Source organism: Pleurodeles waltl, chromosome 4_2, assembly GCF_031143425.1.
Source record: "Pleurodeles waltl isolate 20211129_DDA chromosome 4_2, aPleWal1.hap1.20221129, whole genome shotgun sequence".
Lineage (NCBI taxonomy): Eukaryota > Metazoa > Chordata > Amphibia > Caudata > Salamandridae > Pleurodeles > Pleurodeles waltl.
The window spans coordinates 512,948,207-512,969,936 of NC_090443.1; the positions used below are offsets into that span (position 1 = coordinate 512,948,207).

The 21,730-nt window shown below is 46.3% G+C and overlaps 1 protein-coding gene across 1 annotated transcript in view; it reads right to left on the reverse strand.

The window, feature by feature from the left end:
- HMCN1 (hemicentin 1) overlaps window positions 1–21,730 on the reverse strand; it is a 1,093,576-nt gene that overhangs the window by 512,821 nt on the left and 559,025 nt on the right. Inside the window, exons 34-35 of the mRNA XM_069232006.1 lie at window positions 21,446–21,615; window positions 3,449–3,603 (exon numbers count right to left, since the gene is read on the reverse strand). Of these exons, the coding sequence (XP_069088107.1) occupies window positions 3,449–3,603; window positions 21,446–21,615 (325 nt within the window). The remainder of the gene's footprint in view (window positions 1–3,448; window positions 3,604–21,445; window positions 21,616–21,730) is intronic.

The following is a 21,730-nucleotide window of genomic DNA, read 5'->3' on the forward strand; positions in this document are numbered from 1 at the left end:
GTGGGACTCCTTTGGGGGCTGCCTCTTCTTCTGTGGACTCTCTGCCTTGCTGAGGGTCCCCCGTGGACTCCCTTATGGGTTGAGTCCTCCTGGACATTGCTGGTCCCTGGCAGCTCCACATTTGCTTCACCGCGACTTCTGCCTTTGCCAAGGCTTGTTGGTGACTTTTCCCCACCACTGACCGACTGCAATCTTTCATCCTGCGTGGGACGTCGTCTGCATCCTCCAGAAACTCTTCACCTGCTCCATGGCTGCATTCCTGACCATCTTTGTCTGACCGTCGACCAACTCCTGCATCCACAGCTGGGTGGGTAGTAGCTACTACTCCTCCTGGACTCTTCTGTGACTTCTGGACTTGGTCCCCTTCTTCCACAGGTCTTCCTCTTCAGGAATCCACCACTGGTTTCTTGCAGTCTTGTCTGTGTGTTGCATTTTCTTCTTTCCTTCCTTTTGGGTGGTTTGGGGAAAATCTAGTAATTTCCTCCTTTCCTCCTGGTCGCTAGGGGGCACCGTGGTACTTACCTTTGGGGTTTCCTAGTAACCCCCAGCTCCCCTCTACACATTCCATGTACCTAGCTGTGGGTACTGTGTTTGCATTCCATTTTTTTAGTATATGCTTTGGTCTCCCCCTAGGGTCACTGTTATCTATCTGCATTTGCACTGTTTTCTATCAATTTCTATACCTCTTGCTGATAACTAGTGTATATATTTAGTGTGTTACTTACCTCCTATTGGATGGCTGCCTTTCTAGTACTTTTTCATATTGTGTCACTAAAATGAAGAACCTTTATTTTTGTAACACTGAGGTCCTCATTATAACCTCTGCAGTCTTCCCAGAAGACCGCTGAGACTGCGGGCGCCAGAATACCGCCATTGCTGCTGCTCCCTATTTTGACGTTTCCGCTGGCCCAGCGGAAAAGCCACATCAATATTGCTGCCGGCTCATAATTGAGCCGGCGGCAATGCTGATGTGCAGCATCACAAAATTTGGGCAGTGAAATGCGCAATGGGGCTATGCCTGGGGGCCCCTGCACTGCCCATGCCAAGTGCATGGGCAGTGACGGGGCCCCCAGGGGCACCCCGAGTTCCCTTACCGCCTTTCCATGGTGGTGTCTACTGCCATGGACAGGCTGGCGGTTAGGGGAGTCGAAAACCCCAGGGCAGCGCTGCTTGCAACCGCCAGGAACGCCATGGCGGTTACCGCGGCGGTACCGCCACGGTCTAAATATGGTGTCCAGTACCGTCAGCCTGTTGGCGGTACGAACGCCACTATAGCCCTGGCAGTCACCGATCGACAGGGTTATAATGATGGCCTGAGTGTTTTCTTTCATGTGTTTGAGTGCTGTGTGACTACAGTGGTATTACATGAGCTTTGCATGTCTCCTAGATAAGCCTTGGCTGCTCATCCACAGCTACCTACACTACACTAACAGGGGAAACTTGGACCTGGTATAAGGTGTACGTACCTTAGGTACCCACCACATTTCAGGCCAGCTTCCTACAAGCACCAAGGCTTGTTTGTGTCTAGACAAAACACAACTGCTGCTAAAACCGCCCTGCTCACAGAGGGACGATAGAACCAATGAGGCTAACCATGAAAGTGACCCTGCTGTTTGTTTTTCTTCCCAGTCTCAGGTCCTACCATGAACCGTGACACACAGGAGTAGCCGGCCAAATCCTCTGCACCCAAGCTCCCCGGCCCGGGACCACAAACATTGACTGTGTCCCCTTGCTCACATGACCCTTACAAGTTGAGCCCCCAGTTGGGAGCTCCTGGACTTGCCCCAGACTCCCCTTCTGCAATCTGTCTCTAGGTAGCCCCTTCTTTACTAACGGTGAAGCGCGCAAGGCTACTGACCCATCCAGCACCTCTGCACCCGGAGACTCCAGGGCAGGTAAACTCTGCTGCCTCACTTGGCTTTGGCCCCCTTGCACCTAAAGTCCTAAAGGGGACCCCTGAAATATGTTTGCAAGTACTTGTATGGAGTACAGGTTTATTTCTTGATAGGAAGGCATTACAGCACAAAAGCGCATTTGTGTGACATTTTTGCCTCACTGTAAATATTGACAATTCGAACAGTACTTACCTAATTCTGAAGATTTTGGTGTCTAAAATAATTAAAAAATCAATGCTATTTTTCTAAATTAGTCGCAGGTTTATTTTTAAGTGTGTGTCTCATTTATTGACTATGTGTTCAACAAATGCTTAGCGCTACTGTCTGATAAGCCTAAAGTGCTCATCCACACTACAACAAAAGAGAGCATTTTGGGTTATTTATTTAACCAATGTAAACCAAAAAAGGTCACATGTTCTATCTGCATAGTGTACCCCTACGATTGGTACACTCCATAGATAGACAGCTTCCTACAATTGCCAGTGCTTAATTTGAGCCGGTGGTTCCAGTGCTCTACACTGGCACCTAATTGTCAACACTGGCACTTTTGGCAGTCTGCCACACGGTAGTGCTGCTAGTCTAATTTACAGATGAGCACAAGAACAGTTGTGTACTAACTGAATATACATTACAAAATATTAAAACCTGCAGCTTAAGCCATTCTTATGGCTTTGGGGGGCCTGGAATAGTCTGTATCGTTATACTAATAGGAGTATCCTGGTTAGCAGTTGGGTTGGTAATGACACTGGCTGTGCTGGAATGGGCAATGGCTGATGCAAGCTGGAGTGGCCTCCTGATAAGAGCCCTGGCACTTATTGTTTTACAAATCAAGCACTAGCCACAGAATTCCTAGATTACACAGGCCCTCAAAGTGGACATATTAGACCATTTTTGGTTGAGGTCATGAGATGGACACAAGAACATCAAAGTACAATCACTAGGCAATTCAAAATCCGGGCATTGAGGGTTCAACAACCTAGTTGATGACCTGAGTGGTGAGGTAATCTGGTGAGTGGAGTATTTTTCCTGAATGACTTCATGCCCAATGATAAAAGCTTCTTTATTGCTCCCTGACATAGTGAGGAAGGCAATGAAGTTAATTCTGGGAGAGGTGAAAATTGATTCTTTTTCTTGACATAGGGCCTGATTTAGAGTTTGGTGTAAGGGTTATTCTGTCACAAACGTGACAGATTTCCTGTTCGATGTATTACAATTTTCACAGGATATTATGGAATTGTAATATGACGGATGGGATATTCGTCATGTTTGTGATGGAGTAACTCCATCCACTGAATTCTAAATCAGACCCATAGTGTTGAAATAAATGAATACTACATTTAGAAGATTAATTGTAGAGCCAATCATCAACTCACTCAGAGAGAATAAATCTGTATTTGAATACCTCACTGGATGGTATGCTTTTCTAAAACAACTCGGATATGTGGCTCTAACAGCTGGCCAAGTCAAAAGCAACTAATGGAAGCTAATTGTTCCATAACCTGAAATAGCTATAAAATCAGCAATTTGGGAATGTACTTATGTAAATCACTTACTCCAATATGTCCCTCAGCAGTGTTGACTGGCCTGCCATCTTTCAGCCAGGTGATAGAAGGGCTAGGGATCCCACTAGCGATGCACTGCAGGATTGTTGACTTGTGTAGCACGACAGACCTCTCTGATGGCTCAGTTGACTTGATTGTAGGTGGAGCTGGGGAAAGCATGCAAAAAAATAAAGTATCACTCATTGCATCTAGTCTATAAATCCAAATGGACCTATAATGGGACCACATTTCAACTGTCAAGTGTTATCCTCCAAATTTTCTCTTCTTCATTTACACAACGGTGACCATTGTGATATCCCAGTTTGGCCCCATTGACAACACTAATGTCAGCAATGCTTAGTTCTACAAAATGTCAGCGCCATTGAAGTGAAGTAGTGCACCTTGTCACACCCTTATCCCCCAACAGCTTCCAATTTTTTAAGGGTTGAGAGAGACAGAAAGAACAGGCATTACGTTAAGTATTTAGAACTAGTGATTTATTTACTGTTCATGCCTCTGCTTTCATGGCCCCGACACCAGGAACAGAAAGACATAGTACCAGGAAATCTGAAAAGGGCAAGGCAGGTGTAGGACTAAACCTTTCATCATTGTGATATAAATGTATATTTTGGAGACATAATAGGCTTATCAGCCTGCAAAATCATATGTCGTCAAGTGATACTGGTCAGACATGGTTGATGGCTCATTAAAGGTTGTCCAAAGACTATCCAAACACAAACATTATGATAGGAGCCCTTACAACATTGCATTGCTAGTTAATGAGAACATGCCCTATGAGCTTTGTTGCATCACTTTTTGTTGCGGTCCTCTGAATTCTCATAAGAGAGAACCACTTGTATATTTCACACTTCCAACAGAGAAGCCCCCAAAAATCGAAAGCAGTAACGTTACTCAGGGAATAAAAGACAACACCAGGGGGGTCATTCCGACCTCAGCGGTCTTTTCAATAGACAGCCGAGGGACCGCCGCACGGAAGACCGCCAGTGCTGGCCGTCTTCCGCACGGGCCATTCTGACTGTTGGCAGCGCTCCGCCCGTTTCCGGACGAAGAGCCGCCAACAGCCATACTGGCGGCAGGCGGGGAAGTGGAGGTAGCTCCACCTCCACCGCCACGCCAACAGAACACCGCCCAGCGAATCACGACCTGTGGCGTGGCGGTGTCGGCGGAGCTGCCCGTTCCCTCCCGGAGGATCACCAGGAACAGGTAAGGTGATCGTCCGCTAGGGAAGGGGGGTGGGGGGGTGTTGTGAGTTGTGTGCGTGCATGGGGGTGTGCGTGTGTGTATGTTGAGGGGGCGTGTGAATGCATGCATGAATGCGGGGGGGGGTGTGTGTATGTGCATGAATGCGTGCATGAATGCGGGGGGTGTGTGTATGTGCATGAATGCGTGCGTGTATGTGTGTATGTGTGTGTATATGTTGGGGATCGGGGTGGGGGATGGGGGTCCTGCAACCTTTTGGGGGTGGCAGGGGTGGTGGGGGGGTAGGGGAGGGAGTCGGGTGGGGGTTGGGGGAGACCCCTATCAGTGCCAGGGAAGGGATTCCCTGGCACGGATAGTGCTTACCGCCATGGATTTCATGGCGGTCCCAAACCGCATGAAATCCATGGCGGTAAGCCGGGGTCAGGCGGGTTGGAATACCGCCGGCGGTATGTGATGATTTATGTACTTATTTATTTGCTTATTTAGTTATCACTAATAGAGCATTAGACTCCAATGTTAAACTGCTTCCAAGCCCAATGACATAAAAGGTGTTCTCTAAAGCAGAAACAGAGAAGAAAGAGTAAGACAGGAAGCAGGGACAGAGAGGAAAGAAAGGAAGGTCAGCACATTGGCACAACCACCTCATGCCCTCATGTAATCCTCTGAGTCTATGCAACAGTATTTTATTGCACAGTCTGAGGGGACAAGGTGGGGTTTTCAACAGAATAAGATGTTTAGCAGCCATAGAATGTTCGAAAGAGGCATATCTTCAGTTTCTCTTTGAAAGTCTTGATGCTAGGATTTCATTTTTCCAAATTGGGTTTAGTGACATTTCATGCATATAAGAACATGGATATCCAAATTTAAACCTATACCTCAACCGATTTTAAAATTTTCTCTTTGAAAAGATATTTAGAAGAGACCTCAATCAACTGTCACATCAAAGTATCGCAAATTGACCCAAAGGGTAAGAACTGCAATATAAATTTTACAATCTGCAAGTGTTGCACATTGAACTCTACAGTTCTAGTCTTGAATTGGTCTGTGTGTTTGCCAGTTAATTACATAATTGTGTGCCCATATATCAAAAGAGTGACTTGTGAATCTTTTTTCTTGAGTAGATTGACTTTTTGCTTGACCTTCTGATCTTGATGGTTTAAACTTCTTAGATCTAGATCTGATGTATTTCGGTATAGTATCCCAGAGGGATGAGAAAAAATGCACTGCTTTTAAATGGATATCCTTTTCTCCATCAGAAGTCAATGCAGATCTAGGTCATGGTGAGAAACAGCCCTGAAGATTTGGTTGGAAAACTAAGTGATCAGCTTGGTTTTGAATGGCTTGTATTTTATCTGGGTTTTGAAGCTGTTACTGTGTAACTTTGATGACATGATAAAGTTGTGCAATAAGAACGGTTTTCATTGAAGAAGCCTCCAAGAAGCAGGTATTTGTACTAGAAGAGGGGTAGATCCACCCTCAGTTGGCCGGTCAAAGGGGGACTGGGGTATAAATGGCACCTGACAGAGAGTCTGAAGTTTGGTACTACTGAGGCAGAGGAAGTCAGAGATCATTTATGTGGTCCAAACAAGGTATGGTGTTAGCTGAATTATTATTGGAAATGTTTTACCCAAGACGAAATTGGGTGTGATCCACAGTTTCACACTTCAGACATTTAAAAATAAATGAAATTGAGTGATAGTTTTCACAGTTACGTGCAGAGTGTTGGTTTTGGGGTTCTGCAGCTACTATTTCCCTTCTTATTAGTCTGAAGAGCAAAATTATCCTACAGTTGTCCTTGATCTCACTACCATACTAAATAAATGTCAGCTAGTAAGCTCTACTATCATGAAGCAAGCTCTTCAATGGCTTTATAATGTATGACCATTACTAAGCTTTTAAGTTCTTGACTAGAGAGAAGGAGGTTTTGTGTTCACTCCAAGGTCTCATAATACTTCGATGAAAATAAAAATGTAATGCATTTGACTTTCCTAATTTTGAAAAAAAAACTATAGTGAATCTGTTCTTTGTATGTATATTTCTGCAAAAGCAACCTTGCTTCAGCTACCATTAAGATTAAGGACCCTTGAGCAGACAAGTTAGAACAAGAGAACATTTTTGTAGAAGAGAACTCAATAGCTTGCTTAACTGTCTGTACACAAGAGATACAGGCTAAAATGTCTTATTCTGAAGGCCTATGGGCCTGATTTAGGGTTTGGAGGAAGGGTTACTCCATCACAAACAGGATGGATATTCTGTCCTCCGTATTACAAGTTCCGTAGACTATTATGGAATTGTAATACAGCGAACAGGGTATCTGTTGCAATTGTGATGGAGTAACCCCTCTGCCACACTCCAAATCAGGCCCTATGTCTTTCTAAACGCTAATCTACTTCAGTGGCATGCGAATCAATATAAATACCTTAGCATCTACAAATGGCACTTTGATGTCATTTGTAGAGCAACTTGATGTGAAAGAAGTCACAGCTGCAGCCTGTCTCTCCATCTGCAGTCAGGTGACTGGGTTATTTATTCCTATGAACCTGATGTGTTACAGACTGTACTTCATTCCATCCTAATCCTACCAGCTTTTCAGAGTGACTGACCCATTAAGAAAATTGTTGACTAGTGCCTTAGACCACCACAAATTGCTAACTCAAATAGTGGAAATACTCTGTATCAATAACAGTTCAATATTTTTCATAAAGTGCTTGTAGCACCAGTATTGTGACTTCATAGCACTGTAAACAGTGGTAACTATTACCCAACTCACTAGTAGATAATGCTACAGATGCTATGTTTCCTACCACAAAAGGGAAACACCATTGCAGGTCTCAGCCTCCTCAAAGCTAGATTCTGATATGGTATTTATTAGGTGAGCAGATGGAATCAACAAAACAACTTTAAAACCCTTTGGTTTTTGCAACGTTATCTGTTCCCTTAATGATTTTAAGGCCTGCCTGGTTAAAATGTTAAAAAAGCACAATGTGGTGATAAATTAACAGAAAATATGGTAAATATATGGGACAACCCTCAAACTCTCTGCTTATCGTTGAAACAGTTTTTAAAGCCTACCAGCCTATGTGTTCCAATCTTACAGGTTTAAATATGATTATAAACATACTCTCCACCAATAAATGGCAACTACGGGGCGTGGCTTGACAAGCCAAGATGGCGGTCATAAACTAAAGAAGCTCCAGGACGAAGCCCCGATAATCCATCATTAATCCGACAGTAGATGGGAGGCTGGGCACTGCAGGGGCAGCAGCAGGTGTGGTAGAACCCTGGAGACCGAGCTGGCGCCTCCTGAGTGCAGAGGAAGTAGAATAAGGGTACGAAGAGAGAGGAGCAACGCTGCCTGGGCCTACGCGGCAGAGAGGGAGAAAGCAGGGGACGCACTAGACGGCCCGCATAAGGCTGTGGTCAAGTGGGGACCTGATTTCACCCTGGCACAGCCCCGCTGAGGAGGTGCGGTCCGCAGTCGCCCACCGGAGGAGCAGGGGACGGCGAGCTGGACTCTAGGGGAGGCAAGGCACCATGTGGCGGGCGAGGGCCGGGGTGGGGGTCCTGTGCGCTGGGGTCTAGTGAGGTCCAGAGAATCCCCCTGACTCCCGTATGGGCGTGGTGCCATGGGACGCTTCCCCCCCCCCTCTTTGGACACTGATGACAGGGTGGATCCCGGGAACTGGGTCACACCAGGCCACAGCTGTGGCAAACAGAGTCTGCTGCTTTGGAGGCCCTGGACTGCAGGAAGTGATTCCTGAAGGGGAGAGCCAGTGGCTAAGACAGCTGAAGGGGAGGAGCTGCTCGTGCTGCTCTGCCCCTGGAACCTTAAGCGGCACACGCAAGCGGGCGCTGCACTGCTGAGCCTTGTGGCCCTTGGGACTGGTGCTTGTCAGCCTTCCCTGCCGCACCCTGACTGATGGGCACTGATCCTTACCTAGCCCCCCTCATGGTTGGCCTTTCCACTGGTGATGGGCCCCAGGGGATGAAGGGGAAGCAATAGAGGCCTTGGAGAGGCAGTACCAGGAGGGTCCACAGGCAGGAAAGAGTGACAAAAGGAACAAGACATCTAGCACAAAGTTGAAGCCACTGAGGAGGGGGGCTGCTTGTGCTGCTGCGCGTTCTTAGGGTCGCGTGGTACATACAAGCGGGCTCCCTGCACCTCTTGGTCCTCATGCCACGAGGCTTGCTCTCCTACCTGAGTGTGGCTGCAGCAAGAAGTTGCACAATGGATCACGTGCAGCGGAACAGGGGCTGCTGATTGACAGGCAGACTATTTAGGGGTTGTAGAGATTAAGAGCCGAGTGAACTAGGCCTGCTCCGCCGCCTTCTTGCACACTTGGTTTTGTTTATTGAGATAGCCAGAACCCCTCTGCCGCCGAAATGGGTCGCCTCCGATCTGGGAAATGACCCGCAGGCATTGAGACCTGAAACTTCGGCCTCCAATAGCCATAAGTTGGATGCGGTACAGGCAGCGGTGGAATGCATTGGCCCAGCACTTGACCAGACACGAACCTCACAGGATGGTAAAACTGATAAGGTGACAAGTGACCTTAATCTGCTGCATGCAGACCATCGTAAACTAGTTGACAAGACTCGCTTATTGAAAGATACTTTGAGTGACCTTACCCCCTACACTAGCCAGATGGATGCCTTGTTAAAGGAATTAGTCACCAGACTGGAGGTGTTGGAGTATAGGGATGAAGATGCAGAGGGGTGTACCAGGAGAAACAACATTTGTGTGGTTGGCCTTCCGGAAGGAGCAAAGGGGGCTCACACTGTTTCCTATGTGGCAAAATGGATTAGCGAGCTGGTCCCAGCGGAGAGGCTTACGCAATTCTTCTAGATTAAGCGAGCCCACCGCGTCCCAACACAACCTCGGCTGCCGGGTGCGGACCCACGGCCATTCTTGTTTCGAGTGCTGCACTTTGTTGACAGAGACACCATATTACAAGTGGTGCGGTCACTCCCGGCCCTCCAAGTAGACAGCGCTAAAGTGTTGACGTTCCCGGACTACACCATTGCTGTCCAAAAATGGGGGGGGTTCCTTCTTATCCGTGAAACATAAATTGCGAGCACTTGTCCTGACATACTCTCTCCTTTTCCCTGCCAAGCTGCAACGCATAGCCGAGGGGAAGGCACGCTTTTTTGACACTCCATAGGCCACATGGGAGTGGCTAGAGTCGGCTGGGATGGTCAGCCAGCAGGAGTTGCCACCCAAAAATAAGGAGCAGTGGAATCCAAGGCCTGGTAGACATAGGAACCGACGGCATCATGAAATATCCCCTGCTGCTTGCTCCGGAGTTAGAACAGATCATCCAGGAGCAGCGCTGCAAACTGCAGACCGATGCAGTTATCAGAGAACCAACGACCACTTCAGACACTGAAAAATAACTCAATGACTCTGATGCTGAAGACCACTCTTTTGGTGGAAACCTTTCAGACAAGGGTTCCATGACCCTTCTGAGTGTGATGCCGCAGATGGCTGATGACATGATATGAACCTGTAGTGGCATAATGTACTTGCTACTCTGACATGTGTTGCCGCTGCCACTGAAGGTTATTTGATCAGGCTGTTCTGGGTGACTTGTGGGGGTGGCTGCGGGTTGCGCTGTGCTGCGTGCCTAGCCTCCATGTGCATGAGTGATGTACTGGAGGCATTGCTGCGGAGCGTATTGGCAGAGATAAACCCCCCCACTTCCCTATTTGTCTGTGGGTACCTTCTTTTTCTGCATTAATCACGCTGAGCAGGCGAGTTAGATGGTTTGAGCAGACACCTGTTGTCCCTCTGCTCGAATGGTATTCCTCTGTTTTGTTTTAGTGGCTGTTGTTTGTTTAATGCTGCACTTCTTGGTTAATGGCTGGAGTCCAGATCCCTGCTGCGCCTCTCCCCCTGATGGCTTGCGATCTACTCAGTAATGCTCACCACCTTAGAGAAAAGTGAGCTTAAGGACTCTCTTCCAGTCACCCATCTATTAATCCAGTTAACGTCCTCACATGGAATGTGAGGGGTATACACACACCGGCATGTAGGTACTCCGTCTACTTATACTTTAGGAGGCATATGATCCACATAGCGTTATTGCAAGAAACGCATCTCACACAGGCAGAGGGCTAGAGACTGCAGCGGCGCTGGCAGGGACAATTGTTAATGACTAAATACTCTGCATACGCCAGAGGGGCTTTGGTTTTGGGTTAGACCGGGTACCCTGTTTGTAACAGAGGAGTGGGAGGGAGACGCTGGGGGTCAGTATATGTTTGTGCGGGGTTGCTTGGATGGCTGCGTGTTATTGTTGGGGTCGGTTTATGCGCTGAACACAGATCAGGCCACCTTCCGCCGCAATATATAAGGAGTACTCTCCCGTTGAAGTGGTCCTCCGTGGCAGGAGACTTTAACAGTGTTTTGAACCCGGTCCTTGATCGTTCCTTCCCACCATTACCCACCACACCCACGGTAGTGGCAGCATGCTCACTAAGGAAATGGCTCCAACGCTGTCACTTGATGGATTCCTAGTTTCACCGCAATGCTGAGAAAAGAGTCTATTCGGTCAACCCAGCATCAACTGCACTTTCGGCTTGACAGAATACTTTGCTCAGATAACCTATGTTCTGCGGTGCTACAAACGGTTTACCTTGGCCGAACTCACTCTGACTACAATCCCCAGCTCCTACAAATGGGATGGGACACATCTGTACCTGCCATCCCCACCTGGCGGCTGCGGGCGGAGATGCTGGAGGATGCGCCCTTCAGGATGTCACTTGGCACAGCCATTACTGAATACTTTGACCATAATGCAGGCACTGCTTCATCTGGGCTCATTGAATGGGATGCTTTTAAGGCCACAGCCTGAGCACACAATGGAGCATGCGTAAGTCCATAGCACGTGACTTGACCCGGGTGGAAAAAGCTCTGTTGCAGCACAAAAAAAACACCTTCCAAAACTCACTAGGTGTGCACACCCTTGATAACAAGAGGGCGGAGTATTTATCCTTGGTGGAGAGGATGAGCTGTCTTAATTAAACAGCTCATTCGGCACGCATGCACATGGCGGCTGATAAATCAGGCAGAAAATTTGCCTGGTTGATGCACCAGGAACAGGAGCGCACTCCTATTTTGGAGCTGCGATCGGGGACCGGTGACATGCTCTACACCCAAGGGGAAATACATGACAAACTGACGCAATACTACACAGCTTATGAAGGTACATTAAAAATAGGTAGAACAGAGTGACCTTTGAATCAACGTGATAAACAAAGCAGAATGGATAAAACATGTCAAGAAACTGTACGCAGCCAACCTACCTTTTTCTGGACATCAAATGGTCAAATCCGGTATATATGATACCTATCTGGCTCAGGAGCTTGCACCTTCTCCAAGGAAAATGTCTATCATCTTGCAAAGCATGAGACCGTCAGCGGCCCCTGGTCCAAATGGCATCCCCGCACAAATCTTCAAGGAAGACAAAGAGCTTTGGTCCTCGTTTCTTTCAGCACTCCAATGCTCTTGCATAGAATCAGAGGAAATACCCCCATCCTGGAGAGGCTCCATACTGCATCCAATTTACAAAAAGGGGGATATGCATGACTCAGCCAACTACCGTCTTACTGCCCTATTAGACATCAAAGCAAAAGGCTTTGCCTCAGTCCTCCTGGATGAATTACAAAACTGGGTACAGGACACTGGGGTAATACGCCTCTGCCAAACTGGCTTCAAGGCAAAATCTGTGAACATGGATAATGTAGTGGCTCTCACTTTTCTGATACACGAGGCAACCACTAAAACGACCCCTCCACTATTTGCTTGCTTTGTAGACTATTCTGCAGCCTTTGACGCAAAAAAGTGGATTGGAACCTGCTATGGAGAAAGCTCCAAAATTGGGGGGTCCAAGCAAGTTATTAAGGACAATAATTCTACTTTTCACATCAACCTGGGTAAGAGTCAAGCTGTTGAGTTCTGATATTAATAAGAAGATCCCCACCATCAACGGGTTAAAACAAGGGGGTGTGCTGGCACCCCTTCTATTCAACCTTTGTACAGCAGACATGTCACATGCATTAAAATACACAAACCTAATCCCACAAAAAATTGGAAACCTCAGACTTACCCTCCTGCAATATGCAGATGACATTGTCTTGTTGGAACGCTCAAAAACTGGCCTACAAAATGTGCTAAGTGCTTTGCATAGCTATAACATTGCAAACAAAATGACAGCGAATCCCTCAAAAACTATAAGTAATAATTTTTGGCAGGTCATTGAAACATTGGCACTCTCACTGGAAAATGGGGTCACTCATCCTCAGCAGCACAAACACCTACAACTACCTGGGCATCTGGTTAATGGCAAAGGGAAAGCCCAAAGCTTACCTTCACCATCTGAAGGAAAAAGACGACTTCATAATGACTAGAATATGCCAGCTAAACAACTTAATGGAAAGCCTGACCGCCAGACTAATTCTCCAAGTTCTTAAAGCTTCCTTTCTTCCAGCATTAAATTACGGGCACGAGGCCTATCCAGGCCAATTCACCGCGTTGACAGAGAAGCTCCAAGTGAAAATCTATAAAAGAGTGTTCAAGCTTCCACAATATTAAAGGAGCAACCTGATAACGTTAGAATTTGGCCTGGAAGGTTACAAAAATATTGGGCACATATGGGGGCTTTCTTGAAGTACAACCACAAAATAATCATGGCACCAACTAATACTCTGAAATCAGCTCTTCGCCACATTTTTTAAATAAAGACAAATCCCTGGTCACAATACTTAACCACTGCACTAACTAGCCTACAAATCGATCAAGCAGAATTGATAAAAACTGGCACAGTCACAAATATCCATCAAGGCTGTCTTGAAAAGGCAGATAAAAACACTCTCCTGTGCATGTGACCTGGGAAAATTGAGCAACACTCCAGTGCAAAGAGCATCCTATAAGAATGATGCACAGTATCTGGCACCTCAGCCCTATCTAGCTTGCACAATTAGGAAAGTCTGCGTGACAGATCGCTTTTGCCAGACTGCTCGACCTAAAAATAAAGGAACTGAATCCAAAATGGAGCTCTATCACCAACATAAACAGTTGCAGGCTCTGCAGCTATAAAACAGAGACATTCATCCATCTACTATGCTGCTGCCAGTTACTGTTGAACGCACTTTACTAAGACCCCTCTTCCTTCGCCATGGCATAAGATCTTGTTCTGAGGCTAGAACGATGGTATTCACTCTAAGTGAGCCAGCAGAACTGGCCAAGTTTGGGAAATTTATCTCGCACCTGCAAGCAAAATTAAATGAAAATTGCCCGTCCATCTGATTCAAGTTTTAACTATTTTAACAGTTAGAAATTAAGATTTTATTTTATAAGTACGACGCCAGGAACTCATCAAGTTTTAGCATCCTTCTTTACACTTCTCATTTCTAAAGTTGTATATTTATGTAAGGGGTTCTACTTTTAATGGTTTTACTGGTTAAGAATTAATACTATTCAACAGTGGCACACTTCTTGATTTACTAGCTGATGTATAATACTGAAAGAGTGTTTCTTTTCCTAAGCATATCATTAGTTACCACAACAACATTTTTTCTTAACTTCTTATATTATGTGTATTTTGCAACTATATTAAGTAATCACACAATAAAGATGGTGATAATGATACTACACAGCTCTATATTAATCAAAAGCGCAGGCAAGACCCGAAGATCTTGTGGAATTCTTTTCCTCGCTTCCATTGCCCTGCCTCACAGAAGGGCAATGGGAGGAACTGGATGAACCTTTAACCTTAGCAGAAATACAGGACAGTGCGCGTGGATTGGCTACAGGGAAAACCCCAGGCCCTGACGGCCTCCCATCAGAGTTTTATAAAACATACTCCTCTATCATTGCGCCTCACCTGCTACGACTGTTTGAAGAAACGCTGTTGGCGGCATCACTGACGACATCTCAATGGGAAGCGCTGCTGCTATCTCTCCCAAAACCCAGCAAGAACCCAGCGGAGTGGGGGTCGTACAGATGCTTAACACAGATTATAAAATTTTGGCTAAGGTGCTGGCGATGCGGCTGTCACGTCTCGTACCTCTTCTCATCCACCCGACCAGAACGGCTCGGTGGCGGAGCGCAGCACTTCTCTGAATATCAGACACCTCTTCTGGGTTATGAAGTATTCCACATAGAGATGGCCTGGAGCAGGATGCCTGGTGTTAGATTTGGAGAAGGCCTTTGACTCCCTGGAATGGCCATTCCTATTTGAAGATTTGCGCTGGGTGGGTTTTTGCCCTGGCTTTTTAAGACTAGTAAAACTGTTGTACGTAAATCCACAGTTCAGGGTCAAGACCGGTTCAGCTATCTCAGGGCCGATCGAGGTGGGCAGGTGGGACTCGGCAGGGTTGCCCGCTCTTACCACTGCTGTTCTTCCTGGCAATAGAACCTCTGGCAGCAGAATTGCACCGGCTGGGGACGGCTTGGAGTATTCCGCTAGGAGATGGTGGACATGTTGTGTCCCTCTACACGGATGATCTCCTACTGTATTTTAGAGACTTCTCTAGTATCCCCGAGGAAGTTGCAAGTATACTGCAACGTTTTGCTGGTATGGAAAATTTCTATATTTATAGTGTGTTGGCACTAGTAGATTCTTTGTGTAGAAACTAAGGTCTCTCCACTGTTTTCTTTTATGTATCTATTTTATTGTTTTCAACACATGTAATCATTTACAAATACAAATATCAAATACTGGATCAAGCATTCCGTTCTCCTAAAGTTGGCATCGCAGTTAATTGCTGATTCATTGTGCAATCTTTCCAGGGGGTTGCAAGCGATACACCCACGAAGCAAAATAATTACAAGGTACAACACAATAACATGTAACATGTGTCACCCTTGACTGCCTGCATATTTTGTTTTGTGTGGATCTATTATATTGCTCATCTCACTCCTCAGCTCGTTAACACAACCCATTACAAGCATGCAATTCAATACGGCTTGACCATTATAATGCTATGCACACACGGGGATTCAATCAACTGGATATAAACAATCTTTTGTTGGCATTCCGGTAAGCTCAACATCAGCACATTACCATATACAATATACAAAGGCCCCTTCCAACTGCCCGGTGCCCCCCCCACTCTGCATGAAAACTCCAAGCGCGCAATCCTGCAGGCGTAATTGCCATGTTTCCTTAATTCAAGGCAGGCGCTCATCATTCTTAATTTCCAGTCTAGTGACAAGCGTTTCCCAAGTGTCATGCCACGTGTGCGCCTGTCCTTTATCTCGCAATGTCCGTAACACCTGGGATTCCGTCCGTGCCCAGCGCAATGTCATGGCACGCCACACCTGGAGCTCATGTGTCCTGGGCGCCTTCCAGTTCATGGCAATCAGTCTTTTATACATGATAAATGCCAAATCGGCAAACCTATGAACATAAATGTGTTGCTTATCTCTGCTTCGTATCCCCAAGAGACAAGATCTCGGTTCCAGTGGGAACGAGTGTTCCGTGATGTCAGTAATGTCCGCCACACAGTCCCACACCATATGATAAAAGTGAGCCGCCGGGGATCCACAATGAGGGTACGTCGGACTAGAGGCAGGGTACATGCGCTGAAAACGGAGTGGGGAAAGATATGTCTGGTGTATAAAATTAAATTGGGTATATCGGAACCTGGGGTTTCGCGATGCACCCTGCACCTGCTGAAGGGCAAGCATCCAAACCCCGGGAGTCAAGGGCACCGGGAGAACTGCATTCCATCTCTGCCTCGCAATCTCCAGTCTGTTACCACCCACTCCGTTTAGGGCTTTGTACAAATTTGTAATCACTTTTGTGAGGCCATTATCTGAGAGCAAATAATGTAGTGCGGTAGAAGTGATAGGATCCTGATTGCCCCTCGCCCATGCTCTCCTAATTAAATGACATATGGAGTAATACAACATGAATTGTCCCGAGCCCACCAAGGTAAGGTCTCTAATGGCCTCAAACGACATCAGGACACCATCATCAAAACAATCACCTACTGTTTCTATCCCTGCTTCTGCCCACAGAGCAAGAGAGTGAGCCTTAAGCAAACGTGTACCTCCCGGAATCTGGCCCAGGGGGTTGAGGGGTGAATATGGGGAACCCGTTCCTCCCTTTTGCACATATCGCCTCCAACCGACATGAGCTGCTATCAATAAAGAGTTGCCAGTGTTGTATTTCACCATGCGATCTGCCAGCCACGTATAAACAGGAACACCTTGCAATTGTGTGCGAACCCACAGTGCCTCCGATCACTCAGGCCTGTATATCCAATACAGTGCCCATTGCAATTGTGCTGCAGCATAATAGTGTTCAAAGCTCGGGGCACCCAAGCTCCCCTCCCGCAACGGTTGTTGCAAAGTGGCAAGTGCCACACGTGCTCTGCCACTCCTCCATATAAGTCCCAACAACAATCTATTCAGTTCGGGGGAAAAACTCCTGGGCACTACTATGGGTAATGCAGCAAAGTAGTAAAGGAACCTTGGGAGCACTAATATATTTGCTACTGCCACCCTGCCCAGTGGAGACAAAGGGAGTGAGCACCAGGACCGAAGCGAGCTCTTCATAGAGCTTAGCGCGCGTCCCAAATTGTCATACCTCAGGTCCTCAGATTTATGATATATTTACACTCCCAAGTATTTAAATGTGTCATAGCACCACTTTAGCCTCCCCACAGGAGAATTCTCCCTCACCCGCGCGGGCAGATCAGTCAAAGGGAACAAACAGGATTTAGACCAATTGACCCTCAAACCCGAAATCTCTCCATATGCATCTAACAGAGACATCACTGCAGGTAGCGTTGTCCAACCCCTCTCCAGATAGATCAGTGTGTCATCAGCATATAATGAAATAATATGATGTGTCCCCATTCGGAGTATCCCCCACTGCTCGGCCAGTGCACGCAACTGGATTGCCAGCGGCTCCATTGCAATGGCAAACAGCAAAGACGTTAGGGGACAACTCTGTCAAGTTCCTCTATCAATTGGGAAGCTGTCTGATATTACTCCTCCCGTTTTCAACCTAGCAGTAGGCTCAGCGTATAGGGTCTGTACCCAACGTATGAAGCCCAGACCAAACCCCATACCGTGCATTGTGGCAAATAAAATATCCCAGCCTAACGTGTCGAATGCAAACTCAGCGCCTCCAGAGGTACCTCAGGAAGAGCTGCATGGCCAGAACGCTCCTGGGCCCTGGGCGTCTTGGATTTCCCCCATCATGCTGTCCGCCCAGACTGGCGCTCCTATTGATCAAGCTGCCTAACCCTTGTGTATTTTCTACTCCATCACTACGTAAAGGGGGCAGCACGACCCACTGCTGGTAAGTAAGGCAAGATCCCCCTGGTATTAGCCACATGCACTTCATTTGCACAGTTCCTGGATCACTGTAGGGTGTTGCCCCTCACCTCCTGGGCACCCAATGACGTGAGGGTAAGTTCCAGGGCCCAGCCAGCACACCAATATCACGGGGCAGGGGCTCAATTGTGAGCAGAGGGAGGAAGGCCGGCCCGATATCCATGCGTCTGCTCGGGGAGCTCAGCAAATTTCGCGCCCGCCGGATGCACTTTCTGGCGCGTGCCGTCCACATCTCCCACTGCGTGGGCACCGCAGCACTTGGACAACAAAAAGCCCGCAGAGAAGTGCAAACCCTCCTCGCCACCCTGTATTGTCCACCTTCAGTGTCTCAACTCCGCAGCGTCCATCTTCAGCGTGGCTCGACCCACCGTCTCCCATGCCCTTTTCACGCGAGCCCCAGGTCTCGGCTCCAGGGAAGGCCTCACATGCCTCGGCAGCTCCAGACACCGCGCCGCCCGCTCCTCACAGTGGCAGACGTTCCGGGCACCTCTGGGGCACCACCGCCGTCGCTCATGCCGTGTGGCCGATGTCACAGAAGCGCAAAACAGGATATATGTACGGGCCCGAAGCGGAGCCTGAATTTAAGCGACCACCGCGGCCACCATCTGAAGGTCTCTCCACTGTTATGAGCAAAAATCAGGAACAAAAACGGTAGAGAGGGGAGATGTTTGCAATGAAAAGTGAATGCACTAAGACACATCCTTCACTTTTGCTATATGTTACTAACAGGAACTGGCATGAGTAGACAAGACAAATCTTCGATTGGGAACCCCTGTTAACATTCTATCGATGAACCACTATGTTGGAGAGGCCAGGGCTTGTCCACACCAACTTTCTGAGAATCAAAGCCCAAGTTTGATATCTTTTGATTAGTGCCACATTCTATGATCCTTCTGCTATCTCTGTCATTCCAGACTGCCACAGACTACCTTTGCGGATGTCATTGAGTGCTGAGACACTTGGTCAGTTCAGGAAGAATGATCACTCAGAGTGTGTTCGAAAATGAAATCTCAAAACATGCCATCTGATAACGCAAGCAGTGCTCCCTCTTCTTCGGCCCAGACAGGGCCTCCAGTAACCTCACAACTAAGTTCTCAGCACATATTGATGAGTACATCCTACTGCAAAGTAACTTAGATGTAATGTCTTGATCCTATAGAACTCAATAAAGTTTATTTTAAAAAACTCAGCACAGAATTGAGATTTTTTAATTTCTTAGTATCCAAGGAAGGCCCAGATTTTACTGGAAAGATTTAAGAAGATACTTAAAAACGGCGAAAACTGTTACAGAACAAAAGGAAAAATTTTAATGTTTTTATAAAGGCTAGCTAGTAATAAGGTTGGAAAATGGATCTCTGGAAAACTTCCATTTGATCACTTGATCTTTTGACAAAGTTCTTCTTCATGTCTAAAGCATTCAGGTCTATGTGACCAGGTTTTGCCCCTAGCACCTCTGGTACCAGTGGCTGTCAAATCTAGCATTTTCATAACTTGTGCTTGTGAAGTATATTTTTGTAACTTGTGTACTAAAAGTGACTGTTATACTTTTTTATTATCAACATCCTTTGGTTTTTCTATGGTGTGGGCCATGCCCATCACAAATGATATCAGGCCTCTACTGATTAAACAACTTGAGCCTTGTGGTCACCTTTTGAAGGTGGAGTGATGCAGAGAACATTTCTCTCATGAACTGCATTCACCACTACCAGCTTAGGAAGCAGATTGATTTCAAAATCCTATTGACTGCTTGCTGGGCCATTTATAAGGGAAGCAAACTACTTTTGCATAGTATGCAAACTGAAGGCAATCCAGGTAAAACATTGAAATCTTCACCTGTCTACTCCTAACAGTCCTCAGAAAATGGATGGCCAGGTTGAGAGGCAGAGCTTTTGTGTCCCTTGATAAAAGGAAAGTGGAATGCACTACCCATCTACCTAATATTAGGAAGCAACTCAGGTGATACATAGCTCATTTTAAAGCTGGATAAAGACATTTCCTCATTTGACTTTAGTCCGCATAATTGCTTACAAGACGTTCATTCCTGGGAGGGGAACAAGTTTTTCAGACTTAAAGCCAATTTCATTTTACTGCTATGATTGGAAATAATACAGTGTACTGGGATGTCTCCCTTTGGCCAACCTGCATGCACACTTTTCTGCACCCTGTGGAGCACAAAGTACTGTGGAGTCTTCTTTAGCCATCAGCTAACTTTTAAAAAAGCAGGTGGACTCAATGGTCAGCACCTGATTTTGTTTATTTCAAGGCTCTGCCTTTCTATCCAGAATCCGTCTGTGTCTCGCATTTGGCCACTTGTGTACACAGCAGGCAGGTAAACAAAAACAGAATGTGTTTAAGCCTCTTTGGCTCTCTGCTTTCATCTCTTCGGCAAGTTTAGCATTGTGCTTTAAGACTGGTCAGCAATCTGTGTAAGTTAGAACGTCTCATACAAGCTCGAAAGAACCTCCAAAAGCATGTAGGACTGAGTTCTACTCAAATGTGTCTTTTTTTTTTAACAAGGATAACTACTGTTAAGAATAATGAGATCTGTCAAATTTCCTGCAACCCTGTAGACAGATACACTTCTCATCTTACTTGTCTTGATCCCAAACAAAAAACCATAGTGGAGGTAAATCCTTCAAATTTCTGACCTCTATGAACGATCTTCCATTGACACTATGCAGAATTGAGAACCATATGACCTACAGCAAGGTACTAAAAAACGCTTTACTTTGTTAACTTGGTTATGGATACAGCAGGCTGCCTGTTTTTCTCTTCATTTTTGCAGTGTCTCAGAGCTATGACCCCCGTTAATGCCCTATGTTCACTGGCAATGCCCCTTGGTCCTCTGGGCATATGCGTACTTTACAAAATATTGACCAAATTGCTATATTATGTTACCAGCATTTGTACAGCATACTTTTGCTGCTGCTAGAGCCTTGTTGCAATGTTGCAGTTTGGGCTCCTATTCTACATGGGTTTAAGATTTCTCATTGATTGGAGTCATGGTCGTCTGGTGTCATTGTATTTGGTCAGTGAATATTACGCTGTTTAATGTACAGCTTAAATATGGTTCATATCTTTTCAATAGGATGCATGCAGTGTGTCTGAATTTGGGACTTCTGTGGTTTACTATTGGTACAGGTGAGTTGTCATTGTAGGACATTAATGCAGAACGCTACAGACCAGGAGAGATAACTGTCCGGATTAAAGTACAGTATGCGAACTGGGAATAAAGGGCACTCCTTATTTTGTCCATCCTGTGATCTTATAACTTGCCTGGTATAATCTTCGACACTTACTGATCATTAGCTAAAAGCTATGAGTGCTTTTATATCTATTCAGTTATTTTTATTTTTAGAGTGGAGTGTCAATGTGCTACCAATGAATGCTTTGAACTACACAAGATTACTTTTTAAAATAATATTGAACACCCTACATACCGTGGACTGTGACATCAAATTCTCTCTCATGTTTTCCTGCTGTGTTTGTTGCCACACACTGGTAGTGGCCAGTGTCTGACATCTGAGCTCTTCGGATGACAAGTTTATGTCCATTAAGTAATGTCTTCAACCCATCTGCCTTTTCAATAGGCCTTCCTTCTTTCAGCCACCTGCAGTGAGAAGAGAGGTGGAATGAAGTCTTAGGCATGTGCTGCTGTAGGTATAGGCTGTGAGAAAAATGTCCACTGTGATGTGTAGTAGCATAGAAACACTATGTAACATCAA